The 16,556-nt window shown below is 40.5% G+C and overlaps 1 protein-coding gene across 1 annotated transcript; it reads right to left on the bottom strand.

Annotated features, from left to right (window-relative positions):
* Positions 1 to 4,150: 4,150 nt before the first annotated feature.
* dcakd (dephospho-CoA kinase domain containing) lies at positions 4,151 to 16,518 on the bottom strand (the record flags this gene model as incomplete). Its single annotated transcript, NM_001102776.1, is given in 6 exon segments — positions 4,151 to 5,594; positions 6,301 to 6,388; positions 9,645 to 9,848; positions 12,626 to 12,739; positions 14,181 to 14,333; positions 16,347 to 16,518. Coding segments are annotated over 4 exon segments (690 nt in total). The 3' UTR covers positions 4,151 to 5,308.
* Positions 16,519 to 16,556: the final 38 nt, after the last annotated feature.

The raw sequence follows: 16,556 nt of genomic DNA, 5'->3' as shown, positions 1-16,556 counted from the left end.
TTCTCCAGCTCAGAGACGTTTCACTGTTTCAGTGAGTCATGCTATAACCTTTAATATTTGTCATAATGGCAACGCGCAATTAGCCACTCGCTGCATTATATAATAATAATTATATCATAATAATAACATATAACTATTATGGTTTGTGTATGAAACAGCTAAAGCCTGATACCCAAACAATGATATCAGTCACAATCTAGATGTGTCCTTCTATTTTTAAAGGAATAAAGTAGGGTAGTTGGTTGACTGCTATATAGTAGTGGCCATTTACGATACCCTGGGGTGCTAGAGGACAGTGAACACCCCTTAGTGCTTACTTGAAAAGCACTTGCACCCTGGGTAAACTGTATTCTGCTGGATTGAAAATCTGGCGCAAGGAGCAGAGCACAGCATTGGGAGTTGGGCTGCGCCTCCTGATGATTCCTAACTTACATGTCCGACATACAAGTTAGGGGGGGCTTATGTGCCTTTCCCCACCAGCACCTTTCAGGCAGTGATTGATTCAAATGGTATGTCACAGGTCTCTGTGCTCCGAAAATAGGGTTGCCACCTTTCTAATTGTTTTTTTTACAAAAGGGGCAGGCAGTGATGTAAAAGGGGCAGGCAGTGATGCAAAAGGGGCAGGCAGTGATGCAAAATGGGCAGGCAGTGATGCAAAAGGGACATAGTTACATAGTTACATGGTTACATAGTTACATAGGGTTGAAAAAAGACCAGTGTCCATCAAGTTCAACCCATCCAAGTAAACCCAGCACACCTAACCCACACCTACCAATCTATACACTCACATACATAAACTATATATACAAACACTAGTACTAACTGTAGATATTAGTATCACAATAGCCTTGGATATTCTGAATCTGCCATTACCACATCACTAGGAAGGGCATTCCACAACCTCACTGCCCTCACCATGAAAAACCCCCTACGCTGCTTCAACTGGAAGCTCCGTTCCTCTAATCTAAAGGGGTGACCTCTGGTGCGCTGATCGTTTTTATGGGAAAAAAGAACATCCCCCAACTGCCTATAATCCCCTCTAATGTACTTGTACCGAGTAATCATGTCCCCTCGCAAGCGCCTCTTTTCCAGAGAAAACAACCTCAACCTCGACAGTCTCACCTCATAGTTTAAATCTTCCATCCCCTTAACCAGTTTAGTTGCACGTCTCTGCACTTTCTCCAGCTCATTAATATCCTTCTTAAGGACTGGAGCCCAAAACTGCACCACATACTCAAGGTGAGGCCTTACCAGGGACCTATAAAGGGGCAAAATTATGTTCTCATCCCTTGAGTCAATGCCCTTTTTTATACAAGACAGGCAGTGATGTAAAAGGGGCAGAGCAATGACACAGGGGCTGATGGAGGACGAGTTATGCAGAGGTTCAGGAGGAAAAGGTAAAATTGTGACAGGGGCCGGTAAAATACCAGCTGGGTGGCAACCCTATCCAAAAAGGAATGCAGAGACCTGTTGGCAGTGTTTTGTTATTTCCTTCACAGCTATGTGCTTAAAGAAAATTCTTTTGTGCGCACATTTTAAAAGTGTGCGTATTTTTTAAAAGTGTGAGCTTGGGTCAGAGTAAATGCAAAATTTAGAGTTCTCATCCATACCTTAAAACCTGTGTTGAGCATTAGGGTTGCCACCTTTTAAATTGCTTAAGTCCTGGCAAGGGCATGGCAGGTGACGTTGGGGGCAGGTTTGGTCACATCAAGGTTGATCACTTTTGAGCGGGCCAGTGATGTCAGGGGCTATGACGCAAAGATCGTGATTGGCTGATCGCAGCATCATTCACTTACAGTCCTGTCCAGATTTCCTCATTTAGAAATCGAGACAGGCAGTATTCACCCGGACAGCTCTTTTGAAAACTGGCAGCAACCCTAGTGAGCATGCAGAAGTGCTTACAGCATAGAGGGCACATTGCTTGTTGCAAGTAACAAAGTGCAAATAAATGACAGGTTGTGGCCTTTTTTTTTTTCTAGCAGTTTGTGTCCTGCATTGTAAATCTACAGGCCAATCGCATTTTCTGCTTGATAATTAGAAAAGCTCAGCTTCTCAGCAGCTGCCCAGAGCGCACTGAGCATGTGCAGTGACACAGATCCAAGATGGGAAGCTTCTGTAACAACTGTAAATACCTGGATCATTACTACTATAGAGATGCTGAAACTTTAGTCTGGTTCGACAAGTTTAGTATATAAAATTTGGCATTTCTAGCCATATTCATTTTTAGGGTTTAGTTGTCCTTTAAGTTGCCTTATTATCCTTTATCTAAATAGCTCTGACATATTCAACAGCACTTTACCAGTGGCAAGTACATTACACACTATGGTTAATTTAACCTAATTAACCTTCCTGTATTTTGAGAGAGTGGGAGGAAACCAACATAAGTAGGGGGAGTACATACAAAATCCTTGCAGACTGAAAGTGAATCTAGGACCCCAGTACTGCAAGGCAGCAATGCTAACCACTGCGTCACCGTGCTCCTCTTTTGTGCATAAGGACAGCTCTCTAACTGACTGGCGCAACTTTGGGTCTTACAGAAGGTCCCTTATCCGACCGCCGCCCTTCTCTGATCTTCTAAGGGTTCTGCAAAAGAGCTTCGATTTCTTCTTCCACCACTTTCCTAGGGTTAAATTCTCTGCACTCCGGTCACGTTGCCACAGAGAAATGCGCAGAGACGGACATAAGACTGGGTGGTCTCCCCTCCTTTCCCCTGATCAGTGTTTGATCAGGAAAAGAACAATCTGATAAAATCCACCCCTTGCACCCCCCCCCCCCCCCCACCTTGGTCGATAAACACCTCTCGTCTTCACTAATAAGCACGAAATGCATGCAGTGCCACACTGCCACCCGCTGCCTACACGGGGGACTTGCATGTGTAGCAATACTTGCCATTTATTAGCAGGGACTTGAACAAAAAGACATAAGAACATTACGGACCATTTTGTCCCCAGCAGAACAAGGCAACATCAGTTATCAAAACAATATATAAATTTACGTTAGATACCAGTTATTCCAATTCAGTACTTGTAGTAAATATCCTATAGCCATGCCATGCACAATGGCAGTTTGCCATGTCACAACTCATTACAGGCACTACATCAGTATGGTTGGCCCTGAGTTACATGGCAGCCCTGTGGTGAATCACTCCAACATTTCCATCAACAATGACTTCTAAGCCATGTTGCTGCTTTATGAGATTGACCGTTTATCCTGTTGGTCACTTGCTTCCAATTCATCTGGCTGAAGTAAATATAGTATAAAGGGAGGCCATTTTGTGTGAGGGAATAACACCATCCATTTAGTTTTAATTAAAGAGATTTCTTGTAATCCCTAATTTTACCTACGCAGAATTTGTAATCAAATAAATCCACAGTGCTATGAATTTCCTGTTTCAACATGCAAATGCCTTGGCTTCAAACATGGAGAGCAACTTGCCAAATCTTAAATTTCTATATCCTTTTAAAGGAGAGCTACACAAAAACGTAACCAACATATAATTTATATACTGTACTAGTAAGTAACCTGCTAAAGAATCTTTCCACATTGGCATATACATCTCTGCAAATGTTTTCCTTTTACATCTTTTACCTGAAACCACCATTTTGTTATGTTGTGTGTGTCACTCGCTGATCACATGCCTGGAAATAATGCATTTTCTTCCTGTAACAGGAAGAAGTGTGGGAGGAAAGCAAAGGCGCTTGCTTAAAGTAACCTAGCATGTATGCGTGCCAAAGGATTGTGTTTGATCACAGAGCTTAATATAGGGACAGACAATAGTAGCAATGTTTTGGTCATACCTTGTTATGCCCTGACCATTATTTTTTATGGGCTGTTTTATTAGATATATACACTTGGAGAGCAGCCTGGGAACCTGTGCAGTGGTGCAAAAACAACACAATCATTAGGAGGAGCTAAACTTCTACTTCAAGGTAATAACAGACCATTTGAGACATGGAGTGTGGTATACAATATCCTAAAAAGTATGTTCAAATGTATGTCCAATGAGATCACAGTAGACAAACCCGGACCTTTTAAATTATTCTTGCTTGTTCCATCCACAGACTAATCAGCTCATAAACCTCAAAGCCAGAGAAACTTAAAATACCCAAATGGATAGAATGACTTGATAAAAGAAAACAGCCTGGGCAAATCAAGGTATATATTTTTATTATAATAGTTGTTTTAAAAAGTTCACTTTGCAAAAATCTTAAGTATCTTAAATCTTAAGTAATTAAAATATAGGGTTGAACCCCTTTCCTAAATTGTTCCATTTCAGCTTGATTTTTAGAAAGGTATAAAACAGTGACAGTCCCTGGGATATACACTAGGGAAATTCATTATTTTCAGCCCTTTTTTCAGAGAAAACAATATTCAATAAATATAATTTAAAAAGTATAAAAGATGTGGGTCTGTACAGCAGATCTCCCCCTGACCCCCACTATGCATAGTTTTTTAATAACACAAGTCCAAGAATGCAGTGCACATATGGCCATTGCTTCCACGAGGGGGAAATCAGCACCTCACCTTAGACTGCACTTATGCAGGAAGGAAGTTTTATACAAACCCATGGAATGCACATAACCTGCATGGAAGTTTCACACTTATTTGTCAGAGAATATCTGTTTTCCTGCCCAGTCTCTTTCCTGCCCCGATTCTCTACAGAGATAAGAGGTGGATCCAGGTTGGCTGGGGGGTAAAGGAAGCAGCCTAAATCACCCCTGAAACAGGATTGGGGTACATGGAAAACAAAGTACAAAGTAAGAGTAGATGTGTTTGTAAAGTGGTGACGTTCCAGCTTCAACTGCATAATAAAACTGAAAGTGGGCATCTGCTTTTGGGTAGCTCTTGCCCCAGGTAAAAGACTGTGAATTCAAACAGCTTCCTTCAGACAAAAGTGAATAAACAGCAGGATATGGTTGTGCATGGGACTACTACATGGGACTACTTTTGTGCATGTGCATGGGACTACTTTAAACCAATGGCAATTACCTTCAATTAAACCACTGATGCAAGTTGTTCCAAGGGTACAGCTCTCTCAGTAACATTACAGCTCCATGTATGAGCTGCAACTGGGAGCTGTTTTGCAGTGCAGTTTAGCTTTATATCGTGCCTTGCTTTGCCCCTGTAATATGCAGAATTAACAACATTCGGGGCAATAATTGGTTAAAATCTAAAATAAATTCTTAAAATATTTTTTTTAAATTATGTGTGTCACTGACAGGACCTTGTTGTGATCCTACATGGGACTGACCCAGGAAAACATCACTAGGCCATAATGCTTTTCAATGAGGTTAACCTTCTACTATCTTCATTGCCAGAGTCTTCGGAGAAGGCCGCAAGCTAAAACTACCAGTCCTGTGGCCACAGTAGCAGCAGTGATCCTGACAGGAAGATAGGCTAGAGAGGATTCTAGCCGAGCATGGAGCTGCAGGACCTGCCGTCGAGTATTGTCCCTGTCCCCTGAGTTGTCAATCACGTGATCGGCTAAGGGCAGCTTGCTGTCCAGTGGGAGTTGTGCAGCAATGCGCTTTGTGGCCTCATCTCGGGAAAGGCTGTTTCTCCGCATAAGCCTCTCCAGCTGCGTCTGTGGGTCACTGAAAAATGTGTAAAGATAACATTTAACATCTTTGCAATTTGTTCAGGCATAAGGATGTTAAAGTATAATACTTCACTATATGTGACTGATCCTAGGCAGCTGCAAGAGATCCCTGGGAAATCTTTAAAAGAATACTGTCACAGGAAAACATGTTTCTTTTTTTTTTTTAATTAATTTTTAATAGTTAATAGCGCTGCTCCTGCAGAATTCTGAACTAAATCCCCTTTTTAAAAGAACAAACAGCTTTTTTATTTTTAATTTTGAAATTTAACATGGGGCTAGAATGTTTTTAGTTTTCCAGATGCCCTCAGCTATGTGACTTGCGACTACACACCAATATTACAACTAAAAAAAATGTACACTTGTTGATTCAAGAATAACATTTTAAATGGTAGAGTGAATTATTTGCTATGTAAACAGTGTAGAAGATTTAGAAATAAAAATTGCACCTTAAAAATAATAACAGAATCCTTTTAAATATGGCAGGAAAAGTACCCCAGGCCAGTTTGTTTTTTATAGCTGCCCAAACACATGTGCTAAGGTTAGTGATCATAATGACTGAGGGTGCCTGACAATCGGTGACCCCCACCTAGCGAACAACTCTTAACTGAGCATATGGATTACCAAAAAGAGTGACTATAGGAAACAAACATAAGATATATCAGGTTGATTATATATAGATAGGGGACAATGAGATCTCTTACCAGTATACCAGCATAGTGTGCTTCATGTAGCGTGTCATGCTCCTGGACTCAAAAAGTAATGGAATGTCGAGGATCACATACCTGTAGCCTGAGTACATTTAAATAACATGTTAAAAATGTACCAACAAGAGTTGGGATTTCAGAACAACCTCTATAATATATCTCTTCCTTCTAGGTCACTAAGTATCTAGTCCAGTGATCCCCAACCAGTGGGGTAATTTTTGGCTTAAAGGCAAGTTTTTGAAACATAAAGACCATGGGAAATGCCAAACAGAGCCTTCTGTAGTCTGCCAATACAAACTGGGCTACCAAAAAAAACAATCACGGCTCTTATTGGTCACTGCCTAATAACTTTTATCATTCTTGTGTTGCTCCCCAACTGTTTTTATATTTGAATGTTGCATGGGTAAAAAAGGGTTGTGGACCCCCAATCTAGTCTTATATACGTTGAGGAGAATATAATGACAAATGTGTTGTACTTCTCCACTGACAGTTTTCAGGGGGATAGACATTTAAACCCAGCTATGTAGTTAGTCCAAGTTTGGGTGCTTCTCTGCACTTTCGGGGGAATAAGCCTCATGAAAGAGCCTATGAAAAAGGTATAAATAACACAACACTAAATGCTATTTTGCACATATGTTTACTTTAAAGAGATTATACTTCTTTAGGGATATTCCAATAAAGATGACTGTTCCTTTCAAAATTGCCATCTTATCGCTAAAGCTATAGCTTTCTCAGCATGGCTTGCTGCCATCTGATAAAGAAGGAACCACAGTGCAGCATGCTGAGATATGCTTCCCCTTACAAACTGTGCTGCCCCTACAGAATAGTCCTGGCTTTTATACGCACACAAAAGAAAGCATAACTATCTCCTGCCATTCACTCATATCTGCATTTGAAAAGGGCCCTTCCTGCTAAACCACACCTTTCCACAATGCCCCCAATCTTCTCCTTTTACAAACACTGTTATTCTATAGCGGTATTGTCTGCATAGGCTGACATATCATCCTAGTCCCTGGGGATATAAGAAAATATCCAGTTCTCACTTCCTCAAATCTTGTAATATTATCAAATGCTTTCCCTGTAGGATGAGTGATATTTCTCCGACTTTAACTTTAATTTTTGTCATAAGGAGACATAGATCTTTCATCTGTTTTGTTTTATAGAATCATATCATGTGACCTTATTTATGGAAGCTGGAGCAGTTTTCATTAAGGCTAATTAGATAATACAGTGGATATAAAAAGTCTACACACCCCTGATAAAATGTCACGTTCCTGTGCTGTACAAAAATGAGACAAAGATCAATTTCAGAACTTTTTCCACCTTTAATGTGACCTATAAACTGTACCACTCAATTGAAAAACAAACTGAAATCTTTAAGGTGGAGGGAAGAAAACCAAAAAAACTAAAATAATGTGGTTGCATAAGTGTGCACACCCTCTTCTAACTGGGGATGTAGCTGTGTTTAGAATTAAGCAATCACATTCAAAATCATATTAAATAGGAGTCAGCATACACCTGCCATCATTTAAAGTGCATCTGATTAACCCCAAATAAAGTTCAGCTGCTCTAGTTGGTCTTTCCTGACATTTTATTAGTGGCATCCCACAGCAAAAGCCATGAAACTGGACGTCCCTCTAAAATTGATAAAAAGACGAGAAGAAAACTGGTCAGGGAGGCTACCAAGAGGCCTACAGCAACATTAAAGGAGCTGCAGGAATATCTGGCAAGTACTGGCTGTGTGGTACATGTGACAACAATCTCCCGTATTCTTCATATGTCTGGGCTATGGGGTAGAGTGGCAAGACGAAAGCCTTTTCTTACGAAGAGAAACATCCAAGCCAGGCTACATTTTGTAAAAACACATCTGAAGTCTACCAAAAGCATGTGGGAAAGGTGTTATGGTCTGATGAAACCAAGGTTGAACTATTTGGCCATAATTCCAAAAAATATGTTTGGCGCAAAAACAATACTGCACATCACCAAAAGAACACCATACCCACAGTGAAGCATGGTGGTGGCAGCATAATGCTTTGGGCTGTTTTTCTTTAGCTGGAACTGGGGCCTTAGTTAATAAAATAGAGGGAATTATGAACAGTTCCAAATACCAGTCAGTATTGGCACAAAACCTTCAGGCTTATGCTAGAAAGCTGAACATGAGGAGGAACTTCAACTTTCAGCATGACAACTTTCAGCATACATCCAAATCAACAAAGGAATGGCTTCACCGGAAGAAGATTAAAGTTTTGGAATGGCCCAGCCAGAGCCCAGACCTGAATCCGATTGAAAATCTGTGGGGTGATCTGAAGAGGGCTGTGCACAGGAGATGCCCTTGCAATCTGACAGATGTGGAGTGTTTCTGCAAAGAAGAGTGGGCAAATCTTGCAAAGTCAAAATGTGCCATGCTGATAGACTCATACCCAAAAAGACTGAGTGCTGTAATAAAATCAAAAGGTGCTTCAACAAAGTATTAATTTTAGGGTGTGCACGTTTAAGCAACCACTTTATTTTAGTTTTTTGGTTTTCTCCACCTAAAAGATTTCAGTTTGTTTTTCAATTGAGTGGTACAGTTTATAGGTCACATTGAAGGTGGAAAAAGTTCTGAAATGATTTATCTTTGTCTCATTTTTGTACAGCACAGGAACGTGACATTTTTATATCCACTGTAGTGCTTGGGTTGGCACACAAAAAACTGATGTAAGTTTAGACTATGGGATCACGTGCAATGTCAGCTGGACTATCAGATAGAAGCTCTAGATGTCTAAATTGAATCCCATACCACAAATTTGTATTAACTTCAACAGAAGTCATCAGCTATAAGTTAAAATGTACCAATATCTGCAATCAGATCTGACTGTAAGGAGATGAACATTGGTCCAACTAGATTATAAGGTGTTTGGAATTCTATAAAAGGATGGACTTGTACCTCGCAGTTGCCTTCTATGTCTTGTTTGAAAACTGGATTGCTTCTTTCAGGCAAATATATGCCACAAACCACTGTCTGCACCTCCTGTCCTACATTATGCCCTTGCCCCTCCCTGCTTTCTCTCACTCAAATAGTATCCCATGACTATCTCTCCTATCCACGAACTTCAAGGAAACTGCAACATATCCCCTACCTACCTTGAGTTCCTCTTTACTTTATACTGGAGAAACAAATACACAGCTCCATGAGTGATAGGGCCCAGCCAACTGCAATCTCTGAATCTGCCATCCATACTTTTCAAATCATTTTGTGTTATATTCATTTCTGTATGACAGTGGGTTACACTAGACTTATGACGAGCCAGACATGCAGGCATTGATACCATTACAGTAGCCATTTCCCTCATAATACCTACCTAGGAAGAAGTACCAGAGCGTCTGTCTCAGCATCTCTCTGCGGATTTGTGGGTGAGTGATGGAGTTTATTATGCATCTTTTCTCTGGATCAGAAAATATAATGGCACCCAACTTTTCTCTGTCTAGCTCCCCACTCACCAGCAGCACACCATCCCCAAAATGCTGCACAATCTGGGAGTATGCTGGGGTGCCGAGACGGACCACTAAAAAAATCAGAAGGGCATAGAGAGATCAGTATGATGGAGGATAAAAAAACATACTGTATATACTCGAGTATAAGCCAATCCGAATATAAGCCAAGGTACCTAATTTTACCTAAGAAAACTGGAAAAACGTATTGACTCGAGTATAAGCCTATAGGGTGGGAAATGCAGCAGCTATTGCTAAGTTTCAATAATCAAAATAAAAACCAATACAATTACATTAAATGAGGCATCAGTGGGGTATATGTTTTTAAATATTTATTTCAAAGAAAAACAGTAAATTAGCTCTGTAAGTGGAGACGAGTGTCAACAAAAACAATATGGTATCAACAATGATACCTTAAGAGTACTACGCCCTTAGCTCAATCAGCAACCCAGCTAAAACACAAAGAGTTAAAATCATTTAAAACTATATATATATATATATATATATATATATATATATATATATATAGATTATATAGAATGTAAAATGTAAAGTGCAATGTCTAGTGCAGAATGGGGCAGATGAGGATGCTAGATGGAGATGAATTGGGAGCGGGCCAGGGAAATGGAGCATCTTGCAGGTGGCCTAATTTGCACACAAAGGACACAGGGTCCTAGTCTGGAGGGACCCATGGCACCCGACTCGAGTATAAGCCGAGGGTGACTTTTTCAGCACATTTTGGGTGCTGAAAAACTAGGCTTATACTCGAGTAGTTATTAGGGATGCACCATCCAGGCTTCAGTTCAGAATTCTGCCAAGATTTGGCCTTTTTCAGCAGGATTTGGATCCGGCCGAATCCAAGTGCCTGGCTGAACCACATCCAAATCCTTAAAATCTTGTGACTTTTGGCCATGTGAAGACAGAAGTAAAATAGTTTTACTTCTATTTAACCCTTCGTAGCATATTTTGCATATGCAAATTAGGTTTTCGATTTGGTTCAGTATTCAGCCAAATCATTTACAAAGGATTCAGCCAAACCCAATAACAGTGGATTTGGTGCATCCCCAATAGTTATAAACAATAGGGGATATATAGAATATGTCAATTTCTGTGTTATTTTAATTCAATATAAGCAACATCATGGTAGTACAAGTACATCTACCAATGTGATTTTACAAACCTAAACCCGCGCCAAAGTGCAAAAAATCATAAATTTATATTTAAAACTCACTCCTTGTGAAAAAGAAACAGGAGAGAAAAAAAAAGGGGGGGGGGGAATATTCTCTATCCAAAATACGTGTTTATTTTAAATACACCAACATAGGAAGCCGCCTTCCTCTACCTAATCCCATATAATATTTGAAATGTGGTAAACTACAGAGTTGGCACTCCTATATATATATATATATATATAGTGTATGGAATTAAGAAATTTAGTATATAAGAGTAATTTGTATGTATTATAATCTCACCATTGTTTTTCTTATATGTATATAGATCATTACTTTTAAAGGAGAAATATTGGATAAATGGGAAAAACCCTAATTTTGTAGGCAATTATGAATAATATACGGTGCTGGCTTCACTCTGTGCTAAACATTAATCCTCTCTATAAAAATGTCCCCTTTATTGGAGCTCCCTATAGATCCTATCACTTCTCCGTCCAGTGTGAAATGAAGAGTGGGCGTGTCCTAACGGAAGCACAGTAGGAGGGGGAGAGCCAATCACAGCCCTGCAGCCACACAAGCACAGGCAGGCTTCAGTTCCCTATCAGGTCAGCCTAGCTGCCGATTGGTTCCTATCCTACAGTGCAGGGTACGGAGGGCCGCCGGCTCTTCTGCACATCCAGAGAATTCAGCCAGCAGGAAGTGGAACAGATGGGCGGGACTAGTGGGGTTTTCGTGGAATTTCTCAATAAATCAGTCTGAAACACAACTTTTTAAAGCACATTCCTTCTATATCTAGAGGAGTATAATTCACTGGTACATTCATAATTTTTATAGGATATGTCCTCCTTTAACCTTTTATGAAGTCTGATTGCTTTTTAAACCTCTAATTATGCCATATTGATTTTAATGTATTATGAATTGTTCTATCACAGGGAAAATAAAAATTGATTTTTATTAAACACAATTTGTATTTGTATTTATATAGGAGCGCCAACTCAGTAGTTTACCACATCTACCATGTGACAGAGCAAAAGCTCCCTCTACTGGCCCCAGCCTCAGAGCTCAATGGATTCTATATCAGACAGAACCACCTGTGTGTAAGATATAGAATCACTGAGCGCAATATTAATACATATGCATTTCACTGATAAAAGCCCAAACTGTCATACTGAAATGGGATAAACATTTACAGATGCTTCCAGCAGACTCTATTTTTCACCATAATCGTTCTCTAGTTCTCCCACCTAAGACCAGTCATGGCCAGAATTACCAATTTTATCTAATGCGGGTAATTCTACTTCTAAAAAAGTAACACTCAATGCCTTTTGAATATCCTTGGAGTACTGGGTTCCCAAATGCAATATCAGTGCGCAAAAATAGGCAGCTCCTCCAAGGGTTGAGTGATTGAGGGTTAGGGTTGCCACCTCACCCCTTTAATAAACCATATATTAAATCCACATTCTGCATGGCTAGACAGCAATTAATGTGGATGCATGTTGCATGGCTACACATAAATCAGTTCAGTCTGCAGCATATATCTTAACTAATTTAATCATGCAGGATTGCATGATTACCATACACACCGCTCCCCCCCATTTAGGGCCTCTTTTTGCTGCTGTGTGCACCCTATACTTCACCATGTCTTCCTAAAATGTAAAAAAGAGAGAGAAAATGTCACCTACCTTGCCTGGCAATGAGATCTGCATCAATCACAGCGCAGCCTAGTTCTCGTAGAATGGACACAACTGTGCTCTTCCCTGAAGCTATCCCACCAGTCAAGCCCACCAAGAACATTGCTGAAGAGCAGAAATCATGGGACACCGGAGGTCAGAGGAAACAAATTCAGATGGTGAATTATATAAGCATCAAGTATGAACTAATGAAGCAGACTAATGGCCACCACTGTTCCCTCTAAGCTGTGCGCGTGTGCGCGCGCACACGACTTTCCGAACCCGCGCACACAAATTAAAATAGCGCGCACAAAAATTAAATTTTTGTAACTTGATTTAGACAAACTGAAAGACCTGCGCAAAAATGCCCATAACTGAACTCCAACAAAAATTCTGTAGCGCACAAAAATTTAATCTTGCTTTAAAATGCGCACGGATGATATTTTTTGCGCACACAGCCTATAATAAATTAGAGGGAACGTTGATGGCCACCCAGAAAGCATACAGGATTTTGGAAAACATTTCACCTTATTAACTGCAGTTACTGTTACTACTGACAAGCAGACACTTTAGTGAAGTTTTTTCTTTACAGCAAATCTGCATTCTGAAACTACAACAAAAAATCAAAAATAAAGACTAATTGGACGGTTACTAAGAATAGACACATCTGCAGCATACCAAAAGTTGAAATTTCCCTTTAATTGATGGTAACAGACAAATGATACTAAATGTAAAGTGAGCAAGCATAACTAGAAAGACTTAGCACAAGCTCCCTGAAGCTTTGTAAGGAGAGACAATAGACTCTTGGTCCTATGAAAACAGGTCAGGCAAAAGGAAATTCAGTTTTTACCAAACAACAAGTTCACATAAAGACACTCCTAATGAGCAAATTAAAGAGTATTTAATTTATTTAGGTTCATTCCACTACACAAATATTTGCAGTGGAGAATGGCTATATGCATAAATCACTGATTAAAGTACAAGAGTACAAGCCTGTTTAGTTTTCTAAATATTAGTGATCCTAATATTACCTACAGAGGGTGCAGACCCTACGATGGTGGGGGTGCCTGTGGGAGCAGGGGACCCGCAAGTTGAAGTGGGTTTTTGGGTGTCCCTCAGTTTTGCGAGAAGAGATGCGTCTTATCTGCAATTTTTTGCAGGGAGGGCTTTAAAAAAATCTTTGGCAAAATGGCCCTCTGAAACAGCATTTCTGCTCAGTGCACTGTTTCCACTTCAGAACCCAGTACTTGCACTTTCCCTTCCCTGCTTGCACCCTTCCTCTCATACTCCTAATGTAAGGGCTAAAGAGATGGACAGCTCTTTCAATCTCACACCTAGGGTCACCATCTTTGTCGGTAGCAAAACCTGGACAAAGGGTCTAGTTAGTGATGTTGAAGGTGAAAATATGACATCAGGGGGCCGGTCAGTGATGTTCAATGCTGGGTACTTGACAGCCCCCTGTAAAACCAGACAGCCAGCAGACCCAGACAGGCAAATGTGGATATAGCAAATGCCAGAGGAGGTGCTGTAAGCTTATTAATATTAATAATCACTCTCAAATTCTTACCAGTTGTCCCGCTTTTCACTTCCGGCTTCAGTCCCACTAAGCACCAAGCTCTCCAACTGGTTGATGTTTCAGCGGATCTTGCGGCTAGCCACTAAGCGCTGTCCTCGGGAAGGTTCTTGTTTTTTAGGGGTACATTTCCGCCCTCACAGCATTCTGTCGCCAGAAGAAGTACATTTTATAAATAAAGTGGCTTGATATATAAGAACCGGGTTGTTGCAAAGGGGAGAGATATAGAATTCTGGGCACGGATTCCTCTGTATTGTTTGCCGAGTTCGACTGTTGTACCAGGTACCAATACATGAACCCCACTGGAGCAGATTTCTGCGCATGCTCTAAGCCAGCGGGTCCTATACTGGCGTCCCCGACTTGTAACTCGAGTGTTTAGTAAGGGATTCTTTTACGCTTATAGCAAGGCTATTGATAAAAATATTCCTATAGGCAGAAAAAAAAACTGGCTTATTAAAATACTGTATATACTCGAATATAAGCCGATCCGTATATAAGCCGAGGTACCTAACTTTACATAAGAAAACTGGAAAAACTTATTGACTCGACTATAAGCCTAGGGTGGGAAATGCAGCAGCTACTGCTAAGTTTCAATAATCAAAATAAATACCAATGAAATTACATTAAATGATGCATCAGTGGGGTATATGTTTTTAAACATTTCAAAGAAAAACAGTAAACTAGCTCTGTAAGTGGAGAAAAGGGTCAACAAAAACAATATGGTATCAATAATGATACCTTAAGAGTACTACCCCCTTAGCTCAAACAGCAACCAAGCTAAAACACAAAGAGGTAAAATCCTTTAAAGCTATATATAGTTTATATAGAATATAAAGTGCAATGTCTAGTGCAGAATGGGACAGGTGAGGCTGGTGGATGAAGATGAATTTGGGAGCGGGCCAGGGCACTGGAGGGTCTGGTTGCAGGTGGCCTAATTTTCACACAAAGGACACAGGGTCCTAGTCTGGAGGGACCCATACTCGAGTATATACAGTACTCAAGGGAGCAAATATGACATAAAATGACTTAGCTTCCATAAATATCTGGCAGAGAACATATGGTCCCCAAATCTTACCCTAGCTGTGTCTTTGCCGCTGTCCAGAAAAATCTACAAGACTGTGCAGCCAGCCCCATAGTCTGGAGCAACTGCTCTAATAAGGGGAGGACAAAGATTGTGATGCTGAACTTTTATTATCATATACCAGTGCCCACAATATAACATAGGAAAATGACAGTTGTTCCTAAATGCTGCCTAAAGCATATTATTTTGATCTGTTAAAGGAAACAACTTTGAAAAGACCTTAAAGGACAATGAAAGGTTAATATAAATTAAAAGTAAGTCTAAAGGCATTCTTTTTAGGTACTTACTGCATATCTAAATTCCCAGATCCCTGCTTGCTTCTCTGAGATATGGTGCTGGCAGCCTACAGCAGTGTGAAGCCTACAGTGACATCATTGAAATCTCTCTCCCCTTCCTGTAGGTGCCAGCGGCAGCCTTCCTATTCTCTGAGCATGTGTGTAACTTGATCCTGTCTCCTGTTCTGAGCTACACATGCCCACCAGCCAATCAGAAGCAGATCTGGCAGAGGGGAGAGGGGGGGGAGGGAATGAAACACATGTGCAGTATGAAGCAAGGAGGGAAAGGAAGGGAGAATACCTTTTTAGAGATGGCTGCCTGTTCTAGACAATGTGAAGTAAGTGTAACTGAGTAAATATTTGATTAGGTGAGCCAAAAGTGTGGCGTTTTTACTAAACAATAGGAGGGCTATTGGGCAGTATGCTTTTTAAATTTTGACTTGCATTCTCCTTTAAAAGCACACAAATATATGTTGGGCAGAGCTGGGAGCAGGGTCATATAACTACAGTAAAGAAAACAGTACCTTTTGGGTGGGCCTGGGAGGTAGGGGCCTATGTTATATAAATTACAAGTTTTATGAAAAATATATTATTCCCACAGTATAAGGGAGGATTTGTACACCACTAACTGGGAGCTCAATAGGGTACTTTGCCAGGGTGAATAATACAAAACTTTTGGTTTGGCATCTCTGCTATCCTGCCCAACAAATAACCCAGTTTTATTTACTTCTGATTTCATTGTGTTTCTGTGTTGGGACCCAGAGGGAAGGTAATTTTGGGTCCTAAATAATACGTGAATAATACCTGAAAAAAGCATGCACCAAATGAGTCTTCAACATCGGCTTTTCATTGTTAAAATCCCCAGCGTCAGGAGAAGTCAGTGTGCCTTGTGACATGTACGTCCCTTTCTGTCGCCTTTGCGCGGAACTACAGTTTCCATATTCCAGCGCGCCCCGGGACACACTTTCAGGGAGCGAGTTTCCGGTGCAGCTACTTCCGGCCCGGAAGAGCTGT

This window comes from Xenopus tropicalis, chromosome 10, assembly GCF_000004195.4.
Source record: "Xenopus tropicalis strain Nigerian chromosome 10, UCB_Xtro_10.0, whole genome shotgun sequence".
Lineage (NCBI taxonomy): Eukaryota > Metazoa > Chordata > Amphibia > Anura > Pipidae > Xenopus > Xenopus tropicalis.
The sequence above is the reverse complement of the archived record's forward strand: the minus strand, read 5'-3'. Positions and strand labels throughout refer to the sequence as shown.